Source organism: Larimichthys crocea, chromosome XI (assembly GCF_000972845.2).
Source record: "Larimichthys crocea isolate SSNF chromosome XI, L_crocea_2.0, whole genome shotgun sequence".
Taxonomy (NCBI): domain Eukaryota; kingdom Metazoa; phylum Chordata; class Actinopteri; family Sciaenidae; genus Larimichthys; species Larimichthys crocea.
The window spans coordinates 15,715,277-15,738,006 of record NC_040021.1 but is presented as its reverse complement, the minus strand read 5'-3'; the positions used below and the strand labels follow the sequence as shown (position 1 = coordinate 15,738,006).

General features: G+C 42.3%; 2 protein-coding genes and 1 pseudogene across 2 annotated transcripts; 1 reads left to right on the top strand and 2 right to left on the bottom strand.

Annotated features, from left to right (window-relative positions):
* The window catches only part of LOC113746879 (peptidyl-prolyl cis-trans isomerase FKBP1B pseudogene), a 1,226-nt pseudogene extending 1,107 nt beyond the window's left edge, over positions 1-119 (bottom strand).
* A 9,145-nt stretch (positions 120-9,264) lies between these two features.
* On the bottom strand, positions 9,265-18,565 carry fkbp1b (FKBP prolyl isomerase 1B). Its single transcript, XM_010733222.3, has 4 exons — positions 18,195-18,565; positions 17,533-17,580; positions 10,106-10,218; positions 9,265-9,688 (listed from the first exon to the last, which is right to left on the bottom strand). The coding sequence occupies exons 1-4, from the start codon at positions 18,229-18,231 to the stop codon at positions 9,560-9,562; spliced, it is 327 nt and encodes a 108-aa protein (XP_010731524.1). The 5' UTR covers positions 18,232-18,565; the 3' UTR covers positions 9,265-9,559.
* Positions 18,566-18,745: 180 nt separating this feature from the next.
* wdcp (WD repeat and coiled coil containing) lies at positions 18,746-22,716 on the top strand. Its single transcript, XM_027284219.1, has 4 exons — positions 18,746-18,872; positions 19,463-21,404; positions 21,610-21,730; positions 22,261-22,716. The coding sequence occupies exons 2-4, from the start codon at positions 19,482-19,484 to the stop codon at positions 22,452-22,454; spliced, it is 2,238 nt and encodes a 745-aa protein (XP_027140020.1). The 5' UTR covers positions 18,746-18,872; positions 19,463-19,481; the 3' UTR covers positions 22,455-22,716.
* Positions 22,717-22,730: the final 14 nt, after the last annotated feature.

Genomic DNA, 22,730 nt, shown 5'->3' with positions numbered 1-22,730 from the left:
ACACGAGCTGGCGTTGCTGGCTCTACGAAGCTCAACAATCTTGTTTACTATATTACGGGTCCGGTGTCGGAGTCAAAGGTCGGCCGCCTGACGGCGGCAATCTGATTGGCTGCTATCATAGACATAATACAAAGACCGCCGCATTAGCGGTGTCTGAGTCGCTACGTCGACGTCGCCGCCATATGGCATGTGCAGGATCTGCCCGTAAACTAATACACGGAACATGGACTGATAACGCATAAAGCGCAGCCCTTTTTCTACACAGTGCTTTAAGTTAATGTCTCTTCTACAAAACCCATTCACACACACACCTAATATTCTGGGAAACACACAGGCACCAAAAAACAACGTATGTAACTTTAAAGTGATTGATTATACAATGTTTACTCCTTATGTAAGCACCAAACACTAACGTATGTATTTTTCTAATGCTGAGTGTTTTACAGCTACTACGTGTGTAACACATGTTACTTGTGTGAGAATACTTGAAATATTTTATTTAACATTTAATTCTGTGTCCTATAATAACCATCGGAATGTAATGACTGAGGTCGAAAAGGACTACGAGTGTGACTGAAATGAGCATTGTACACCAATAATATTCTAACAACCAAAAGTGTCTAATTACATGTTAATCACTTAGTTATAGGGGGGAGACCTGAGTAAATAACATTAAGATGTTTACATTACAGCATGACTTATATAATATATACACGGCCACAACGCGAACATACTTAGCCATGTTAAAAATATTACATTACCATAATGGTCCTGAATGCGCTACAATTAACATGTAGATGTATTAGCAGTTACCCATTAAGTTACACGGACCTAGCAATTAGCAGGTATTTAATTCTAAGTGGCTAAGTAATTACAATTAGGACATGTTAGCCTTTTAGCTAGAGAATAGCAGTGTATTTAATTCCTAGTGGTTATTTAATAGCACTGTTTTTAGCTTGCAATGCCTAGCTGCCTGCTATCTCTGTGTGTCATTTTAGACAGATAAGTTCCAATTAAGACCAAAACTGCAGATGTACCGCCGCTGATGCACTAGCAAATTAACCATAGCATGTTACATTAGCATGTGCCACACATTATTGCCATTTTTAGCATTAAGCATGATTTAATTCTTATGGCTAATGAATTAGCATGTTAGCATTACATGTTAGCAATTAGCATTTTTTAATTCCTAGGGGCTAATGTTAAGTAGCATCATTTAGCATGGCGCGTAATGTTAGCAAATACATCTCGTTATCTACTCTGCTCTGCTGTTCTCTGTGTGTCATTTTAGACAGACAAGTTCCAATTAAGTGCAAAACTGCTAAGATGGCCGCCGCTCGGCTTCTCCCCCCTCTCCTCCTTCGGCAGCTTGAGGTTGCCAAGCAACAGGACCTAATCAGCTCTTTCGTTCAGGCACTTCAATATAAAATTGTGAAACAATGGCTGTGATATGTCTCCGTTCAGTTTGTGTGATTTTTTTTTAAAGGTGTGGGCTTCCGATGTTCTCGCAAACTCCTGAACAAGTTGATCACGCTTGAAACAGGTTGTGTCCTCACCCTGCCAGCACGCCCCAAGTAACAGTTGTGTTCATTAATAATTATCAGCTATATGTTCATGAAGCATTTAAATTTAACGCTAGACCAATTGCTCGGAAATGATAGGTAGTTGGCAGTGTTATGTCTATTCAGTGCTATCTCAGGAATAGTGCCAGTGCTGTGTGATCGTATCTGGTGGGGAGGAGAAGCTCGGGGTCACTGAAGAGATGTTTGATAACAGAGAGAGGCAGTGAACACTTTAAGTACAAGCTGTGGCAAAGTCTTAGCAGATTTCTATCATATGGCAGCAAAGCTTCTTAGCCTACATATATTGACCTAATTCACTGGATAAAAATTGAAATTGCTGTGTGAGAGGTCGGTCCAGCTGAAGGCTAAATAGAAAAAATAAAAATAAAAAGGAACCTCCTGAGCTGAAAGAAGAAATCAGTATTAATAGGAAGGAGTTAAAGGTCATGACAACATAAAAAAGTGTGAAATGTTTATGAGAATTTTTAAAATATCTGAAAATATTCCCCTGTAGCCTGATTCAAAATGGATCACGTTTCAAATATATATAAATTATAATTCAAATATTTTGATTTCCTGACGTTCCTTGAGGTTTGCATTAAAAAAAAAGTAGTTCATACACGGTTTCACAGTCTGATATTTTAGTTTTGGTCACCGACGTTACTTTTAACAATCCTGCCTGAGATCTGTTCTGTGTTTGAATCTGGCTGTAGAGACACGTCCGCTGCTTCAGTCAGCTGTCTCATAACGTCCATATCTGTGCTGACCCTCCAAAACTTTAGGCTTCATTGCCCCCAGAACCATCCGTAATACTTCTAGAGGTTGTAGTGATTTGGACGAGGTTTCTTCTTTCATTCTGTTCTCGTTTATTTGTTTCAATTTAAAGTGGGGGAATATGGAATTTTGTGGATGTGTCAATCTAATTAAAAAAACTGATGAACCATTTCATGCACATGTTAACTCTAGTCAAATGAGTCAAGTGCAATGATCTGGAACGAACATTTCAAATGTTGATATATCGCACACAAGCCTTACTCTAATCTTAGTAGTCCATCGTCAGTGAGTTCATAGCCAAATAATTTTTTCTCTATTTTAGCAACACTTTTATTACTGCTGGTCGGCTGTTCAAACCTGCAAGCTCGAAGGTAATCAGACACTTCCTTACTTGTCGGCGAGTGTTAACTATTTTGTTCAAAGAAACCTGTCTTCTGCTTCTGGTAGTGGTTTTCAGCCGCCAGAACCGTTTCCTGTTACAGTTTCTTTCTTTCCACTTTTCTGTCTTTTGTTTGGGTGTAAGAGACGAGGGCTTTGAACTCTGACCTCACTCAGCAAAAAGGAACGCCCCTCCAGTCTGACTAAGTTTAACTGCGTAGTTTTGCTAAATGTTCCTAGATTGTCTGTGGGATGCGTATTTGATCCCATAACGACACTCCTAAGATGTGCATTAGTTTCTGACTCTGGGAAAAATGGTAAATTCCCCAAAACACAGGATCCTCAAACTCTAGTTAGGTCCTCTGTGATCTTACTTTTGACAACTAAACTCAACGTATATTTTGCTTCCATTCACTGAAGACTATCCCCTCAAAACAGTCCTGTAGCCCCCCCTGGGGGGTCCGCTAAAATAAAGACATACACTTTATGGTCTGTCCTGGCTTCCTTTGTTAAAGACAAACCTTTTGCGTGCCGTTGTATATAGCACTATATGGTTTCTTGCAGTGTAATTTGTCCCAAATATGCGTCAGAACTTTTTGTTACAAAACACTGCTTTTATCAGATGGGGTTTGGTCAGTACCTCAAACTTGTTTAGGAAGAGTGTTTCAACACATTTCAAGTTATATTTATTCCACTAGCTGCAGAATACAGTTGTTAACCCATTATTTGTTCCTTTATACTTAATTTTACTTATTTTGACCTCATTCGTTTCAAGTTTTTCAAACTTCCAACAGCTTTCTGGTTTACCACAATTGTACCATCAAGGTGTGTTTAAAACGTAGTGAGTTGTGTCTGTATCATATGTATTACTATGATTTCTCCAACATACAACTCGTGGAATATGGACTGATGTCATAAAATTTGTGTTCAGGGGTTTTAACAAAGGTTTATCCATAGAATTTTAGCTCTAGGGAGATTTTTGGGTTACTCCAAAACAATTATTGTGACACATCCACGGATTTTAGTAATTTAAGAAGCTTTGTGTTAACTCAACATCACCTGAAGCGGGTACAAGTTGCTCAGCAGAACAGTGTGCTCATGTTTAAAAATTAAAATGTTCATTTATTGAATTTAACTCCAAACCTATTGGGAAACAAGAAACAGATACGGCCTGGTAAGGGACTAGTGTGTAGGGATTTAGAGGCAAACTGTAATAGAGTGCCCCTCAATGTCACACACTGAAGTGTCAGTGGTGTCTTTTTTCTTGAGCGCTATGTTTCTGAGAGCTTCATCACAACATGCCTACCACAAAGGAAGATTAGTGACAGCTTTCATCTGCCTAGCCGAGTCCTCTGGACTGGACACTTCTTCGGTCGGTGATGAGTGGCTGGGTTTTTTTCCTGTATCTGAATGAAAGCAAAAATCCTAAATTTTTGGTGTGTGATCCTCTTAGGTCCGGCCTCTCCTGAAGACCATGTGCTTTGGGACACCCGACCAGAATGATACGCCAACAACAACACAAGCCCCAGTGGTCACAGGAACACGCAAACCTCTCACCCCACCAGATAAGGTAGCGTTCTGGGAGGAAAGGTTTATTGTTTTCAATGTTACATTACATTACATTTACTTACATTAAAATGTAATGTGCAATGTAGTAAAATGGTAATGTAATGTAACATTGAAAACATAAACTTTCCTCTCCAAGAATCGCTACCTTATCGTGGTGGGAGAGGTTTGGCGTGTTCCTGTGACCCTGGGAGCTGTGTTGTTGTTGGAGTCATCCTGGTCGGGTGTCCCAAAGCAAACTGGTCTCAGGAGAGGGGCCAGACTAAGAGCGATTCACACACAAATTTAGATTTTTGCTTCATTCAGATTACAGGAACAAAACCAGATCATCACCAACCAGAAGAAGATGACAGTCCAGAGGAACTCGGCTGTGCAGATGAAGCTGTCACTACGTCTCCTTTGTGGTAGCCTGTTTGTTGAAGCTCTCAGAAACTATAGACGCTCAAAAAAGACACACTGACACTTCAGTGTGTGACATTGAGGGGACCTATTACAGTTTGCCTCTAAATCCTACACATAGTCCCTACCATGCAGTATCTGTTCTTGTTTACCAAAGGTTTGGAGTTAAATTCAATAAAGAACATTTTAATTTATGTACATGATCCACTGTTCTGTGAGATACTTTACCCTCAGTGATGTTGAGTTAACACAAAGCTTCTTAAATACTAAATCCGCTGGATGTGTCACAATAATTGTTTGGATAAAATCTCCAAACAATCCACTAAAGAGCTAAATTATATGGATAACTTTGTAAAACCCTGAACAAATTTATGACATCAGTCCATATTCCAGAGTGTATGTTTGGAGAAATCAAATAACATGTACACAACTCACCTACAGTTTTAAAACACCTTGATGGTACATGGTAAACAGAAAGCTGTTGGAAGTTTTGAAAACTTGAACTGAATGGGTCAAATAAGGTCAAATTAAGTAATAAAGGAACAAATAATGGGTTAACAAATTGTAGTTCTGCAGCAGTGGAAGTAAATTAAACCTTGAAATGTGTGCAAACTATTCCTAAACAAGTTGTGAGTACTGACAAACCCATCTTGTATAAAAGCAGTGTTGTAACAAACAGTTCTGAAGCATTATTTGGACAATATTACACTGCAAGAACAATATAGTGCTATACTAACGGCAAGAAAAGGGCTGTTAACAAAGGAAGCCAGACAGACCATTAGTGTATGTCTTTATTTTAGCGGACCTCCCCAGGGGGCTACGGACTGTTTGAGGGGAGTCTCAGTGAATGGAAGCAAAAAAATATGACGTTAGTTGTCAAAGGTAGATCACAGAGACTAAACTAGAGTTCAGAGATACTGTAGTTTTGGGGAACTTACCTTTTCCCAGAGTCAGAACTAATGAACATCTTAGGAGTGTCGATATGGGATCAAATAGCATCACCATAGACACTTAGAAATTTAGCAAAACTAAGCAAGTAAACTAAGTCAGAGTGGAGGGGGCGCCTTTTTTGAGTGAGGTCCAGAGTTCTCAAAGCCCCGTCTCTACACCAACAAAAAGACAGAAAGTGGAAGAAACTGACAGGAAAAGGTCTGGCAGGCTGAAAACCCACAGAAGCAGAAGACAGGTTCTTTGAAACAACAGCTTAACACTCGCGAAGTAAGGAAGTGTCTGATTCACCTTCGAGCTGCAGGTTTGACAGCCGACCAGCAGTAATAAAGTTGTTGCTAAAATAGAGAAAAACTCATCTTGGCTATGAATCACTGACGTGGACTACTTAAGATTAGAGTAAGGCTTGTGGGCCATATATCAACATTTGAAATGTTCAGTTCATCATGAGCTCAGTTTGCACCTCTCATTGACTGGGTGACATGATGAAATGGCTCATCAGATTTTTTTTTATTTAGACTTGAACATCCACAAAATCATATTCCCTCACTTTAAATTGAACAAATAAACTGGAGAAACCACGTCACAAATCACTACAACTCTGAAGTATTAGATGGTCTGGGGCAATGAAGCCTAAAGTTTTGGAGGGTCAGACACAGATTATGGAGTTATGGAGACAGCTGACTGAAGCAGCGGACTGTGCTCTACAGCCAGATCAACACAGGAACAGATCTCAGAGCAGGATTGTAAAAGTCGGTGACAAAAACTAAAATATCAGAATGAACCGGTAGAACACTTTTTTTTAATGCAACCTCAAGGAACGTAGGAAATCTTAAAATATTTGAATATATTTATATATATTTGAAAAGTGTATCCATTTTGAATTCAGGCACAGGGGAATATTTTCAGATATTTTATTCAATAACATTTCACACTTTTTCATGTTGTCATGACCTTTTAACTCCTTCCTATAATAGATTTCTTCTTTCAGCTCAGGATCCTTTTTATTTTTATTTTCTATTTAGCATTCAGCCTGGACCGACCTCTCACACAGCAATGTTCAATTTTTTATCCAGTGAATTAGTCAATATATGTAGGCTAAGAAGCTTTGCTGCCATAGATAGAATCTGCTAAGACTTTGCCACAGCTTGTACTTAAAATGTTCAGCTGCCTCTCTCTGTTATCAAACATCATCTCAGTGACCCCGAGCTTCTCCTCCACCAGATACGATCACACAGCACTGGCACTATTCCTGAGATATCAGCCCCACTGAAACTTACACATTGGTCTACGCGTTAAATTAAAATGCTGCATGAACATATAGCTGATAATTTTTAATGAACACAACTGTACTTGGGGCGTGCTGGCAGGGTGAGACACTAACCTGTTTCAAGCGTGACTCAACTTGTTTCAGGAGTTGCGAGAACATCGAAGCACACCTTTAAAAAAAATCACACAAAATGAACGGAGACATCACGTTTTACAATTTTATTATTGATGTGCCGAAAGAGCTGATTAGGTCCTGGTTGCTTGGCACTCAAGCTGCCTGAAGGGAAGGGGGAGAAGCCGAGCGGCGGCCATCTTAGCAGTTTTGGCACTTAATTGGAACTTGTCTGTCTAAATGACACACAGAGATAGCAGAGCAGCTGTAAAGGAATGCTATTTGCTAACATTAGCGACCAATGCTAAATTGAATGCTAATACATTAGCCACTAGGAATTAATAAATGCTAATTGCTAACAGCTAATGCTAACATGCTAATATCATAGCCACTAAGAATTAACATGCAATGTAACATGCTAATGTTAATTGCTAGCGCGTCACCGCATCAGCGCTAACATGCTAATGGTAACATGCTATGGTACATGCAACTGTTAATTGCTAGTGCATCAGCGGCGGTCACTTGGCAGTTTTGGTACTAATTGGAACTTATCTGTCTAAAATGACACACAGAGATAGCGAGCAGCTAGCATAGCAATGCTAAAATTAGTGCTAATTAACATTAACCACTAGGAATAAATACACGCTAATTTCTAAAAGGCTAACATGTTAATGCAATTAGCATAGCCATTAAGAATTAAATACAGATAATTGCTAGCGCGTCACCGCATCAGCGCTAACATGTTAATGGTAACATGCTAATGCTAACAGCTAATGTTAATTGCTAGCGCATCAGTGTTAACATATTAATGGTAACATGCTAATATTAACAGGCTAATGATAATTGCTATAGCGTCACCGTTAACATGCTAATGCTAACATGTCTTAATGTTATTTGCTAGCACATCAGGGTTCTGAATAAAGAGCACTAACTGTAAATTACACATGTACATATTACATACATAGAGTAACACATGTAGTGTGTGTGTATATATATATAATATGTAGTGGTGTGTGTGTGTGTGTGTATACTATATGTATGTATATTGTTCACGTGTAATGTACATTAGTGCCTTTATTCAGAAACCCTCATTCACATCTACTTCAGGATCTGGTTATTATAGACACAGATAAATGTTAAATATAAAATTTCAATATTTATCATCACAGTAACGGTGTTACACACATTAGTAGCTGTAAACACTCAGCATTAGAAAAATACATACTACGTTGGTTTGGTGCTTACATAAGGAGTAAACATTTATAATCATCACTTTAAAAGTTACATACGTTGTTTTGGTGCTGTTGTTTCCCAGATATATTAGTGTGTGTGTGAATGGGTGTATAAGAGACATTAACTTAAAGCACTTTGTAGAAAGGCGCTTTATGAACGTTCAGTCCATTTCCTTGTATTAGTTTCGGGCAGATCTGCCACATCAATATGGCGGCGACGTCGACGATCGACACGACCGCTCAATGCGGCGTTATGTATAGTCTATGATCAGACAGCCAATCAGATGCCGCCGTCAGCGGACGACTTTGAGCTACGACACCGGACGTAAATATTAAAATCAAGATTGTTGAGCTTCGAGAGATCAGCAACGCCAGCTCGTGTTAGCGCATTAGAGCAAGTTATCATCTTAATGCGTTTATTTTAATAACGCATAATATGCTTACTTATTCAATTTACCTTGTAAGGTGCATACTATTAGTCTGTGTATACTTGAAACGTCACGTTAAATGTGACTTTAGGGGGCGATGTTGCTGCAGAAGACTTAGTAGCTGTCGGGCCATACCTAAAACTTATTTATTTATTCTATAATCACTCATAAATCACACAGGACACACATATTTTCTCAACACAGTACATGCCATTTTTTATCAAGACTTGGTCGATAAACTGTCATAATGCAATGGTCTTAGAGAGTTTGCACAGTATTGGATTGGGTTAGATTGGATGGGTACACTTGCAGTACATGTTCATGAGGCATATAAAACATTGCAACATCATTCAGAGCATTCAGCAGGACAAACCTTTATCAAAGTGGCAATGCAGACAGTGGTATATAATGCCCAGTTATGATACAGAGCAGAAGTTTATGTACTTTCAAATGGATGTACCCTTCCTCTGTTGTTGAAACTGTAAGGCAGTATATGTTTTGATTGCAATGTAGTACGGCTTTTCATTAAGATGACGATTTCCTCGTGTTAAACAAAATACAACTTTAAATGAAATTAAAAGAAATAGCATCTCTGACTAACAAAGAAACCAAACCCCTGTGTGTGTGTGTGTGTGTGTGTGTGTGTGTGTGTGTGTGTGTGTGAAAAAAGTATTGAATGATGTGAACATTTTCTTGCAATATCTGTTATGACAAGATGGCAACAAAGCAGCAGTAGATACATTTAAATATTGAACTAAAGAATACTGTAGAAATCAAAGAAGAGCCAGTTGATGGTGGGAGGCAGCAGCCGGGTATGGTCTCCCTGTGGAAACAGGTTGTGGCGAACGCAGCCCTCGTTAACCTTCATGCTTCGCATTTAGTCTGCAGGCATCACTCCAGCTTGAGCAGCTCCACATCGAATATAAGTGTGGCATTGGGGGGGATGACCCCGGGGTGGCCTGTAGTTCCGTAAGCCATGTCTGGTGTGCAGGTGATTTTTGCCCTCTGGCCCAGGCTCATCTGAAGGACGGGAGAAAAAGAAAAAGACACAACTTGAGTATACTGCTGATGCTCTCGTCTTATGCAGCACTACACACCAACAGCAGTTCAACACATTTTGACTCATAGTAGGAAAAGCACGGCTATTACTTTGCTCTGTTCCAGTAAGTCATGACAGTGAGTGCAGACTACCAGGACCCAGTTTTAGAGATTGGAGTTTCCTTCCAGCACTCCAGCATTGTCAAATATTAATTAAAACAATCAACTCTTTTTGCACTATTATTACAGAACTAAATAAGACAAGAATAAGAGCAGTGACTGACTGCTAGGTGTGATCCCTTCTAAACATCATAAATACAAATAAATAAATGAACTTGTAGCTGCAGTCAAAAGGGTTGAATGTAAAGAGTCAACGCAGCCTAAACGTTCCCCTCTTACCTGTGCTACTCCTTCCTCCCAGCCCTTAATGACCTCACCCCGTCCAATCTTAAACTTAAAGGGCTTGTTCCTGTCTCGAGAGGAGTCGAACTTCTTCCCGTTCTGCAGCATACCTGTCAACGATAAATTAACATTAACAAAACCTAGAGAGAAGAGAAGCACCCGGTTTAGATTCAACTCATTTAGGGCTAGACATATATATATTTTTTTATGTCTGTTCGTTTATCGGTGTGACGCCAGATCACTGCACGCCCTTTCCTCAGTGGCTAATGTTTTGGAATGAGGCATTTTAAGATTAAAGTCTGAGGAATGATTCTGGTGGGGGACTTCTTATCAGGAGCTTGGGTCTGTTTCAATTACCCAAATGAACAAAGGGAATGTGAATCAGGAAGCATTGGCCTGGTTTAGTGGATTATTTTTGAAGTTAACTAGGCCATTGCTTGCCTGTATCTAGACCACAGGGAGAACTGGGTAACAAAGGCGGAGCAGTGCAGGACTGTGCTCCTTCAGAACACTGACCAACCATGCAGACGTGATAATAACATTAGGGCCATTTAACACTTCTAAAAAAGGCATAGAGACTCTGTTGGAGCCATTTATGTATTTGGTTCATTGGTATGTGTGTGTATAAAATAGTACACACTCGTTGGTGTAATTTTTGGGTGGGTGGTATGTGAAGTGTGGGGAAAGGACAAATGGACAAACCAGGAACTACAGAGCAGGTGTGTTGTTACCCCGAGAAGCACATAGTTTGTGTGTGAGCAATTTGTCTGTTTGTTTGACCATGCGTTTTTAATGAAAGCGTGTGTAGACTGCTGTTAATAATGTGGATAAAGCACAAGATGGCATGCAAATGAATACTTTTAAATTTGCAAAATATAAATGACACGCTACATTGGAGTCAGTTCCACAAATACTGGTCCAACAGGCTCTCAGTGGCTTATTGTATTTGTTTAAGTCAAGTCACATTAGGTCAAAACCTTGCTTCACTATTGGGATAATTGGATGAGCTGAATTATCATGACAAAACTGACTCAGGGGAAAAACAGCACATCAGGTATCGGAGAGATACAATCACAGAGCTTGGTTCAAAGATCTGGTCGTTTTCATCAAACGGTGGGACCTTTCCCAGTTAAATAAAGGTTTAATAATAAAAACATCAAGGTCAGATCATTTATGACGCACTATTCTGGGACATCCAGGACTTGTGGTTAAGGTGGATTAGAGTGGTAACATGCGCAACAAGTCTCAGCCCAAGTTCGGTCAGAGATAACAGCTTTACCACTACTGTCACAATGGTTGACTCTACTAGTGAATCCAAAAGTTAATATCTCATATGATTCCATGTAGAAGTCTGGACACTTCTCTGGAAAAGTGTTTGCAGCTGATAGGAAAGAAGCAACAAGGACAGAATCTTTCGGTGGGTTAAAGGGATTTAGTTTGAGCTGCCTGTGTAGTGGACACAGGAGCAAGGATTGCAAAAGACATTTCACTTGCAAAGTTTGTGACCAGAACCATCTCAGTGTGCTTCACATTACTAAGACGAGTACAGCCAGCACAGACATTAAACAATCCAAGAAAACATTACGCGTCACACCATCTTCCTCAGAAACTCGCGGTCATACGGGGGCAGGAAAGGATGACTACATAGTACCAGACCGGTGAAGTCCACCAAAGGAGACATTGCAAAAATACTGTACCCACCCAACTGTATTAGGTTGGGTGGTAAAGGGAAGGAAAAGAGAGCCACAGTGCTCAATAGCAAACTCAACCTGCTGAAGGCAGAGAAACAGCTGGATGAGGTGCTGGGTTGTCTTCAAAAACCGAGACTGCTGTTTTTATGGAGAAACTAAAGAACTGTGGGTAGCAAGCAGCCAGTCTGTAGCCTAAACTTTACACACATTTAGAGGAACAGTTGAAGAAGAGAACCGGTAAAAATGCAGACCTGCCACACCAGCTGGAGAAAACCAAGCATAAGCACCAAGAGTTGCAGGTGCTGCAGCAAACTCTGCAAGGTGCAGAATGACCTGGAGCATGTGCTGCATTAGGCCGGAGAGAGAAAAAGAGATGGCAATAGCCAACAGCTGACTTCTCGACAGACGGTAGAAACTGTGATGGTTTGGAAATGTGCATTATTTAACTGACACGCTACATGATTGATTAATTAGGCAAGTATCAATGCACCAGCCCCTCAGTGGCTTGTAAGAGGTTTGTTTTTGGTTACTAAACCACTCACTCACTGACTTCCTGTTGACACTTTTCCTTGAGGAAATCCAAGCTGCTGTCTGAAGCTAGTTGTATCCTATTTACACAGGGTTTGGTGGCCAAGGCAAGAAGATAAAATAATGAGCATGAATTTGGCTCATTTTTGTAACATGATTAAAATGGAAAATGAACAGTGATCTGTCAGGTATTTAATTCCCTGCGTTAGACTAAAACAGATGTTATTTTATTTATTGCATCTATTGAAGATTTGATCCATATCGCCCATAGTATGAATGGGTTTTAAACCCCAGTTTGTTGTCTTGAAAGGAGTCAAAGTAGCATTGAGGAAATAATTTCCACAACTCTTGCATTTTGGAAGTAGCTCTGTGACTGTCCTTTGATTTATATTACTCTGTCATAATTCAACAAGTGTGAATACTTGGCATTTAAAGTTACATGCTAACTGAAGTTTAGTAATGGTGTCTGGCTCATCTGGTTATATGAATGTTGGTACTGTACTGCTTCTCCCCTTTCATTCCTCCTAAACTTAGAAGGTCCACCATTTCCAAGAACCACAGTAGCCCAGACATCAGCAGGCTTGGCTCGGTCCAACCATGGAGTCATCAAGTGCACACATCCGAGGCAAATGCCACCTGCTGCAGGGCATTCAAGTAGCAGAAGGGGGAAAAGCTTGCTTCAATTGCAGGAGAAGCTGCTGCAGTTTTTGGCAATGGTGGCTGCAACTTGAAAGGAAACACTGATTGGCAATGTTCACAAGTGGGAAGCCAGTGAGGGATCATATCCTGGCCATTGCACTAATGACTTCTACTGGTTGGTTTGGGTGACCGCTCAGAAATTGCTGATGTAAAAGGAAGTATTTAACACCCTCTTGGTAAAGGCTTCTCCATGCTGCACTGAAAGGAGCAGCTAACAACTCCCGATTGTACTCGTGGAGACAGCAGCAGCCAGACGGGTTAACAGCAACAAGGAATGTGTAACCGGTACGCATATTGGCAAACTTAGAGGAAAGAAAAATAACAATCCTAATACAATCCTTGTTTCCTGTGGAAAAAAATACACAGCAGCATTGTTCTAAAGACAGACATAAGAGTCCAAGACTTGACTCTGTTACAGTGTGGTTTGTAACTGAACACTGCAGTTGTGCAACGTGCATAAAGTCTATGTAATGGTGCAACCATTAATTCACACATAAAGAAAGCTAACAGGTAGAGAAATGTTTCACTCATGTATCTTGCAGGAAAGCATAAAAAGACATCCAAATCACCCACATCGCACTTATCAGTGCTCCATTAACGCTCTATGGACAGCAAAGCATGGGTGGGGTCTCTGCAAAAATAAAAGCAGAACACGTCCCTTCCTGGGGCTGGCTCCCACACCCTCTCCTCATGAAAGGCTTTCACTTGGTAGTGCTCCGGCTAGATCTGCAAAAAGCCATGGCGCACAGGGTGGGGTTATTTTTACTCCGTTTACTGTATCCTGTCTCCCCCCCACCCCTTCGTCTAGGAAGGCTGCCAGCACAACAACCCCCTCGGCCCAAGTGTGGATGAAATGAGATGCGTGTAAAGCTATCTGCCTATGACAAACTTATGTGTTGCCACGGTTTACAGCTGCAAGCCCCCGTCTCAGAGGAAAGAATTCAATCTTTCTCATGCTTCATTAATATGTCAAGTGCGACATTTCAATGAGGTACAGTAGGTGTTATGTGTAGTTTAGAGTCTTTTCAGCAAAGTCAATAAACAGCTAGCTTGTTGTCGGTGTATGGATAATCTGCAAATTAAATGCCAACAAGAGTTGGTTCTAAGCAAGATGTAGGGTGTCCGAGGTTTGCCGGGTAATAATTCATGTGCTATGACACCGCTGTCGTATTCCTGCTCATATTTCTCTCCTATCTTTTCTGTCAGGGTAGTGCAAGAAGATATTCTGCTTACTCTCGATCAGAATACAAGCTGTGAACCTCCTGTCATAACATAAAGACAACTAAATATTGAATAGTGCGGTGTTACTCTACTAGGACATCTGGAGGCCATAATTCAGCAAAAGCTCAAGCATGATTCAGCACTTTTTGTCCTAATTTTGTAGCTATAGATCAACTCTTCTCTTGCTACATCTATGATATTTGGATTGAACACTTCCCACTGTGCCCAATCACAACATTCTCCCACGGAAGGCGAGTTTGGCATCTCTTGACATACACCCCGGTGTTTTACTCTTTACTCCTGTGTCACACACCAAAGGCCATTAGAGCTCAACTTCAGCATGTTTCATGAAGTCTGGAGTTCAAACATGGTAAGGAATGACGTCCCCATTTAGGCATGACATCATATCCAGTGAGCCTGCTGCTGCCACAACTCATGCGTCTTGTCAGTGGGGGCCGACAGGGCTGTTTATCATCATAATCTAGTGTCAAACTTCATCAGTCACTGTGGATTTCTTTATATTGACTGATATCACATCCGCTTCCATTTCCTTCCTCCACAGACAGCCCGACACACAGAGAAATGAGCATGTGATTGCAGGATTGCTGGCTGGCGCACAAACAAGACACTGAAACTGGACAGCTCGATCTGTACGTGTGTGAAAGACAAACCCAAGACTTGACCCGCACTAGCCAGCTCATCTGTACAACACTGCAGCAGATAGAGCTGCTGCTCCGTGAACAGACCCACAGTCAGGCATGACAGAAACAAGAATGTGTGAATGCAAGAGCAAAACAGCTTTTCTAATTATGTTGTCCTGCCTCTTTTCATGAGGCCAGAACCCTTAGCTGCCTCACGGCAATGACCGGTCTGCTAATTTGGGCGACCACAACTCTCACTAGAGTCAGAGGGGGTCATTCATGTATCTGTGTGCTCCGGCATGTGTGTGTCTGCATGTTTAAAATCCCAGGGGTGAAAGTGAGGATCAAGAGGGCACGGCAGTGAGAGTGTGTCAGAGTTTCAGAGGAGAAAGAATGAGGCTCCCTTATGTTAAACGCTGGGAACAGAGTGGTTTCAAATCCCATTATGTACCCTTAGTTTTTATCTCCGCTCAGCTATCTGGAAAACTAACACCAGCCTGTGGTGCAGTGGAGGGTGCAGTCTGTGGCTCTGTACCAACAGCCAGCTGGATGACTTGGACCGGCTACAGCTAACTATTACTAGTAGTAGCTCTTCATCAAATCTTGAACTGATCTTATATTTGAGCTTTGCAATAACATAAATGTGCATCGGTCTCTGTCTTCGCTGCAGCACACTGACCTGTAAAGTAAGCATGCCATCGTAAACATTCATCATTCATTTAGCTTTCATACAAATTCCTTGGAAAACTAACCCACACTTGCTGACTGCACCAATTCATAGGGATTAACCAAAATAGAAAATAATTTCATCTATGTTCTAGGATTACTTTCTGCCTCCTTACATTACACTGGTTTGATATGATTACAAATGTAGAGGAAATCAAAATCAAATACCTCATTCAAGCATCATTGTATGGTGTGTGACTTGTTCACAGGTGCATGACTCACTGTGAGGTACTGTACAGCTAATACTGCTTATTACAATACAAATGCTCTAATTTCCTCTGAGAAAACGACATTCCTAAACTAATCTGGCTAGTGTTAACACGAAGGTTTTGTTTTCACACGGGGCACAGCTCTGCCTTTAAAACAGTGCTTTCTGTTCAATTTGCCCACAGTTAACACGTTTCCCCCACTGATACAATAACATATTTATAGCTCTTTTTGTACAAGGTCCTTGCTTTGGCTTCCCTCTGCATTTTGCGTGTCACTGCCAAAATAACCAGGAGCTTATGGCTAAATCCTGTGAATCGAAGCAAAAGCAAAAAGAGAACTGGGGGACTCGTATAAATAACCTGAAACAAAGAACACAAGGTCGTTCTGTGTGAGTACAGAGTTCCCTCCAAACATCCACAGGGGGCATTCTCGGGCTTTAGCACATCCTGCTGTTAACAGATCTTGTAGATGAGACACCGGAGCCCGTTTTGGTCCTTTTGGAGATTTGATAAGTACAACAGAAAACAGATGTTAATGTCATGATTGTGACAATGGAGCACAGGAAATAAAAGGCAGAAAAACAAGGAGAGCTGGGACAGCTAAAGTTTCTGATGGAAACTAAAACTCATTATCTGTTTTTTTTTTTTTTTTTTGGTCATTTACAAACCAAATAACAGACCACCAGACAACGAGTGAGTGAGTACCAACCCCTCACTATGCAGGACTCCAGACTGGGATGTTCTGTATCTCATATCCAATTATAGCATAATTCATGCTGCAGTATCTGATCTCTGCAGATGTCAGGCCCAAAGGGAAATCTGGTTACTTTTTTCCACTGCCCCAAAAAGTTGAACAGCACAGCATTTGTTATCCCAAGCTGCCCTGTGTCTTTCTGACTCTTATCACACACACACACCAGTCAAAAAGCACTATAACGAAGTTAGTCAAGCCAAGTAGCCGAGATCATAACAGATTAAGACGACCACGTGAACCCATTTTAAATGAAGGAAAGGAATTTCCCAGAGCCTGGGAGAAGTGGCTACAGATAAATACATCCATGCACACACAATACAACAACACTCACACACCAAACCTATTTACTAAAGGTAGGAGCATTAATAACTTTTCTAACCATGTAATAATGCTGTGATACTCAGACAGACTGATGACATGTGAACTAGGTTATGTTTACTTTCTGTCTGACATACTTGTCTGGACTGCCAACCCCGGGGCATCGTATAACCCTAATTTATTTCTCAAAAGTCTCCGCATTCTACCGCCCCGCCTCAACATTGGGCAATCTGACAGGAGACCAACAGAAAAAAAGAAAGCATATGTGCGTATGTATGCGCGTGACACAGGCGTCCGTGCGTGTGTGCGTGCATGCATGAGCGTACTATGTGCACAGTGCAAGTTTCAGTTACAGTCTCTGGAGTGGCACTGACACCACAGGGCACCAGATTTCTTTATCAAAACAATAGCAAAAAATCTAACTTATTTTCTGGGCGTGGTGGCAGCTCCATCCTGAAACTGTATGCGACACATACAGGTGCATACACGTCTCGCAGGCTGTGGATGCTGTGAGAACTGAACTAAAAACACACAGAGAGGGACAAATTTCCTCTCCCAACGTGGAGACAGGAAAGACGTCTGGTTTCATGATTGGAAAAAAAAAAGGAAAGAAAGAAAGAAAGAAAGAGTGAGTTACCTATGTAATGAACAACACATGTCTGGCCCTTCTTTGGAAATGTTCTTCCTGTTAAGAAGAGAAAGAAAACAGTGTTACTGTGTGACCGTACACCTCACAGGCTGCCAGGCTAATCTTGTAGATTAACAATGACTGGGTTACGTCTGGTGAGGTGTTCCTGGCAGGGATGCCATCCCTTTCTCATGCCTGCATACTGAAGTCAGAGTTGAAACTTTAGCCTGGAGCCTTATTTTACCAGAGTAAGGGGCTATCACATGCCTCTTGGTTAATAACTACACTATTAGTAGGTAGACAAATCAGGCTTGAGGAGCCTTGTGAAGCCAATTCTCAGTTTGTGCAGACTTAACCCATTTAACATCAGCATTAGAGAGTTCTAGAAAGATGCACTGCAGGAGTCATGTAATGATGAGTAACACTAAAAAAAATGGGGCTTTACAGACCCCTAAAAATATCCTGAACACCACTTTTAGTTGATAGTTATTAACCCAGTGAATTGCCCTACATTGTTGAACCACTTCACGTGATATTTTATGGAAATTATGTTAATATTCAACAAGATTTGAACGACTTTCCGGTGAACTAGCAAACCCACCACCACCACCACTACCACCATCACCCCCACCCCCGCATCAAAGCACACTCAGTCGGATAAATCAACTTACCATCACCGGGGGATATTGTCTCGACTTCCACGCCCATGGTTGTGCTACTTCAAAAAAAAAAAATTCGCTCTGAAACATACAGCCTTAAAGAGCCGCTTCGACAGCCAGCGATACCCGTTTTTGCCGCTACAAGTCGGGCTATATCGATGAAGAAGAAGAACCATGCATTCACCGACCACTACCGACAGGCAACCACAGCCAGCAGTGAGACAGCCAAGATATTTTCCGATTTGTAGCGAGACGGCGTCGAGATCTACAACCACACACGTTACGTCGTCTTCAGCCCTGCGCTGCACACAGACTGGCCATTCAAGTTGCTATAACAACAGTTTGTCTCGTGTCAGCTCATTTTTTTTTATTATTATTTTCTGTTCCCTATATTCTTTATCACGGTGAATAGTTCTTATTTATAAATTAGTTTGAGTCCCCCCTTCCAAAAAAAATGCCCAACATTTGACAATAACACAAGCAAAGCGCCCCCGAGCGGCTAGAAAATGACAAAAAACAAAGCGTTTGTAATGCAACTACATATCCCATGATGCACCCTGATGTTAGGGTTCGTTTTGCTTCCGGGTCTTGTAGAAATAAACGGACACATTTTTCACCGGCAAAACGTGAGTTAGTTGGTGGGAAACACGTTTTCACGGACTCGGCGTGAGATGCTTGCGTGTTTTTAAGGTAAAAGTGACATGTTTGCGTCGATTTCACGTTAATTGTTAGCGTTAGTTAGCTTGCTACGTATACAGGATAACTAAATAGATGTAATGGTTTCTTCTGAGTAACTTCTTGTCTCATAATGGTGGTTTAAGTTTATAACCTTCTAATTTTAACCATATATTTAATATAACTTCGCATTAATAAAGTTAAAATCCTGTAACGCCTCCATTGTTATGTTGTGATTATCTGCAGACTTCTCATTTTTAGTCTTGACATCTCATCACACCTCTCTTGGATGACCTGGTTTACCCAAAGTGAGCCACTTCTACTCTACACATAGTATTGGTAATGCCGTGAGGTCCTAACAGGCCCTGTGTGTTGTTGAGGTCACCCAGGCCTAAGTAGCTATAAGTGTTCGTCACCACTGCCTCAGCTCAGGCAGAGGGGATTAAGGTACATGGAAAGAGACACGAGAGAGGCTTTTGCTATTCTTAAGCTGCGGCCACAGTTACTCTGCTGCAGGACCCGTTCAGATCAGACACAGATCTCTGACATCAATGTCAGCGATCTGAGTCATATCTTTTCCTTTTTTTTTTTTCTTTTTGAACCAGCGTCTTCATACCTGCCGGGATGGATCTTGGCAAGGCAAAGCTCCTTAGGACGGGTCTCAACACTCTACACCAAGCCATCCACCCTGTGCACGGCATAGCGTGGACGGACGGCAAGCAGGTCTGCCTGACGTCTCTCTACTGCATCAATGGCGAGGTGAAGTTTGGAGACACCAACGTCATTGGGCAGTTTGAGCATGTCTTCGGCCTCTTCTGGGGCCCGCTCTGCTGCTCTGACTCCCCTGCCTTGCTGGCTGTTCAGCACAAGAAACATGTTACCGTGTGGCAACTGCAGCTCAGTGCCCTGGAGCAGAATAAGCTGCTGTGCAGTCAGACCTGTGAGATGAGCGAGCCTTTCCCCTTGCTCTCCCAAGGCTGTGTGTGGCACCCTAGACTGGACATTCTGGCTGTGCTGACCAAGAGGGACACTTCTGTGCTGTTTTCTGTCAGGGTGGACAACAGGAGAACCAAAGCAGACATTAAAGGTAGTGGACTTATCCACTGTGCATGCTGGACTAAGGATGGCACACGTCTGGTGGTGGCTATTGGCAGTGCTCTTCACTCTTACATCTGGAATGACATCCAGAAGATTCTGGTGGCCTGCTCCTTCTGCCCCATCTTTGACGTGGGAGGCTACATCTGTGCCATCGAGGCCACGGCGGAGGCTCAGGTAGCTGTGGCTACGGAGCTGCCGCTGGATAAACTATGTGGGTTAAATGCCGGCATGGCCTTTGACATGCCAACAGAGGCTGAGTCCCTGCAAGGCCACGGCTCGCATGGGGTTATATCAGAGGACGACAGCTCTCTGGATTCACGAAGGAGATCATCTGAATCATCGGACAGGTCGTACATCCCTGGCTCAGGCCCTCTGGACCTCACCCAACTTTTGTCTAAGCACCGTCGCTCCGACCCCAGCCCCCTTATTCACCTGCGCCGTCGAGACACCATGACAGGCTCTGGCCAGGACTCCTCACACCTCATCCTGGTCACCTATGAGCGTAAAGTCACTACCACCCGCAAAGTCAGCATCCCAGGCATTTTGGTTCCAGACATTGTGGCTTTTGACCCGCGTGGTTTCACGGTTGCAGTGGCTTCCAACACTTGCAACATGGTACTTGTGTACTGCATCACAGCCTCTGCCATGCCAAATATTCAGCAGATCTCCCTGCAGACACACGAGAGGCCCAAAGGAGTCTGCTTCCTCAGTGACAACATGCTGCTGTTGATGGTGGGCAGGCAGAAGTCCAATGACCCTGCGTTCCTTCCATCTTCTAACACAGATAAATATATTCTTCGTCTCTTAGCCAAAGAGTTAATGTATGACGGAGAGACTTCTATCACACCCACCCCCTCTGCTCACAACCACGAGTCCACCTCTAATTTGTGTGCAAGGATTAGGAGGCACTCAGAGCACGTATCTAAGGATGACAGGGAGCACCCAGGGATAAAAGACTTGGTGTTGCCCGGAGGGGGAGTAATGCGTTCACCAGCCAACAGGCGCAGGCTGGTGGAGGAGGTGAGGAGCGGTGAGCCCAGCTCCGTCACCAGCTCTGTGGACTTCTCTGACCGAGCGTCAGACAGAACCACGTCCAGTGCCTCCTCCATTACGGTGGAAAATTTCGATATGGACCACGTCAACCGCATTGCCAGCCTGGCGGTGGCCGGCCAGGTTAGCAGAGAGTCTAGCCGGGCCAGTTCTCCTCGCCTCGAACCGTCGGACAGGCTTCACACGGATCCGACACTGCCTATGCGTGAAAGGATGCAAGGCCCTGCCAAGGATCGTGCACTGGAGCAGCTCGTTCACAACATGGAGAGGCTTTTTACTCGCTTTGCAGATTTACAGCAGTGCCTGACAGAAGTCAGAGATTATACCCAGAATGGAAAGAAGGCCCTGAGTGTCTACCCCAAAGCCTGTGAGCCCCCATATGTCAACGTCACATGTCAGGTACAGTTTTACTCAATACAGTTTTTCTGTGTATTTGTAACTGCAGAGATACTAACACTAGCTCAAGAGGAGAGGATAAAGCAAGTGACCCAAGTATGGTGGTGTAGTAGGTGTATTTAATTATCAGTTATCGGATCAAGATATCGACTAACTGTTATAAAAGCATTTAGATTTTCTCTTCACTTTGTTCTTTGTGCATTTGCAGAAGCAGTTATCAGAAAACGTGTTCATTGACGAGCGGAGGCCTGTGCTACTGTGTGATGGGAAGCTGTGTCTGCGTGCCCTCCAAGACCTCTTCAACCTAACTATCGTGGAGATGATGTATGGTACGTGCAGGCTGTTAGATCACTTAAGACTTAATTGCTTTCAGTTCGGTGACATGAATCCACTTAAACCTTGGAATTCTTCTTCTTTACCGAGAAGTCGTATCTAAGCTACCACCTTAAACCTTTCCGTGTTGCGTTACCTGCGAGATTAACCATGTTGTGACATAGAGTGTAGGCCTCTTAGGAAGGTCTACCCCTTGTGAGTATTTTCAGCAAGCTTGTGTGATGGGCTTCCCTTATGGTGTCTTTAGATAGGTGATCTTAGACAAGACATTCTAGCATTGTTCTCCTGTCAACGTGTAAACTATAATTGGAAGTGATTAAAAGCCTAGGGCAGATTACAAGGTGTTAAACAAAAGCAGCTTATTACTATTTAATGTCTGCATAGCGCTTTGTTGCTGTAGCAAAGACCGGCACAGCATCACGCAATAGCTATCAGAAACTATGTTTTTCAGTGGTGTAACACCTCATTTGATGAATAAATAGAACTCAGATGTTTGGAAAACCATATGCTTGTGTTATTTTCCCAGGTCCACTGTGGATTGTACTTGTGGCAGATGGAGACGGCTTCGTGCCTCTGACATTCAAGCCCAAAGAGGAACTTAGAGTGCGGAACGGGAAGCGGAAAAGTAGCCTACGGACTCCTGGCAGCCCAGACAACTCCTGCCCATCCAGTCCAGCCCCCACACAAACCAGCCACACAACCACAGAGGCCTCTTTATAATGCCTCTTAACGCACACCTCATATTTATGGACTTGTGCAGTTGTGCGCTTCTTACTTTACTTTGATTGATTTGACTGGATCCAAGTATGCAAGGCAGAGTGGATGTGGCATGAGCATGCAGAGCCTCACTAATGCAGATAACCAGAGTTATATGTCAGATTTATTTTTGTACTGAAAAACAGTAGGGATTTGAAAAAGGGCTGCATATTCAGAGGTGATATTTACACGTTGCTGCTTTGAAATTAAAGCATACCAGAAAGAAGATTTTTTTTCTTT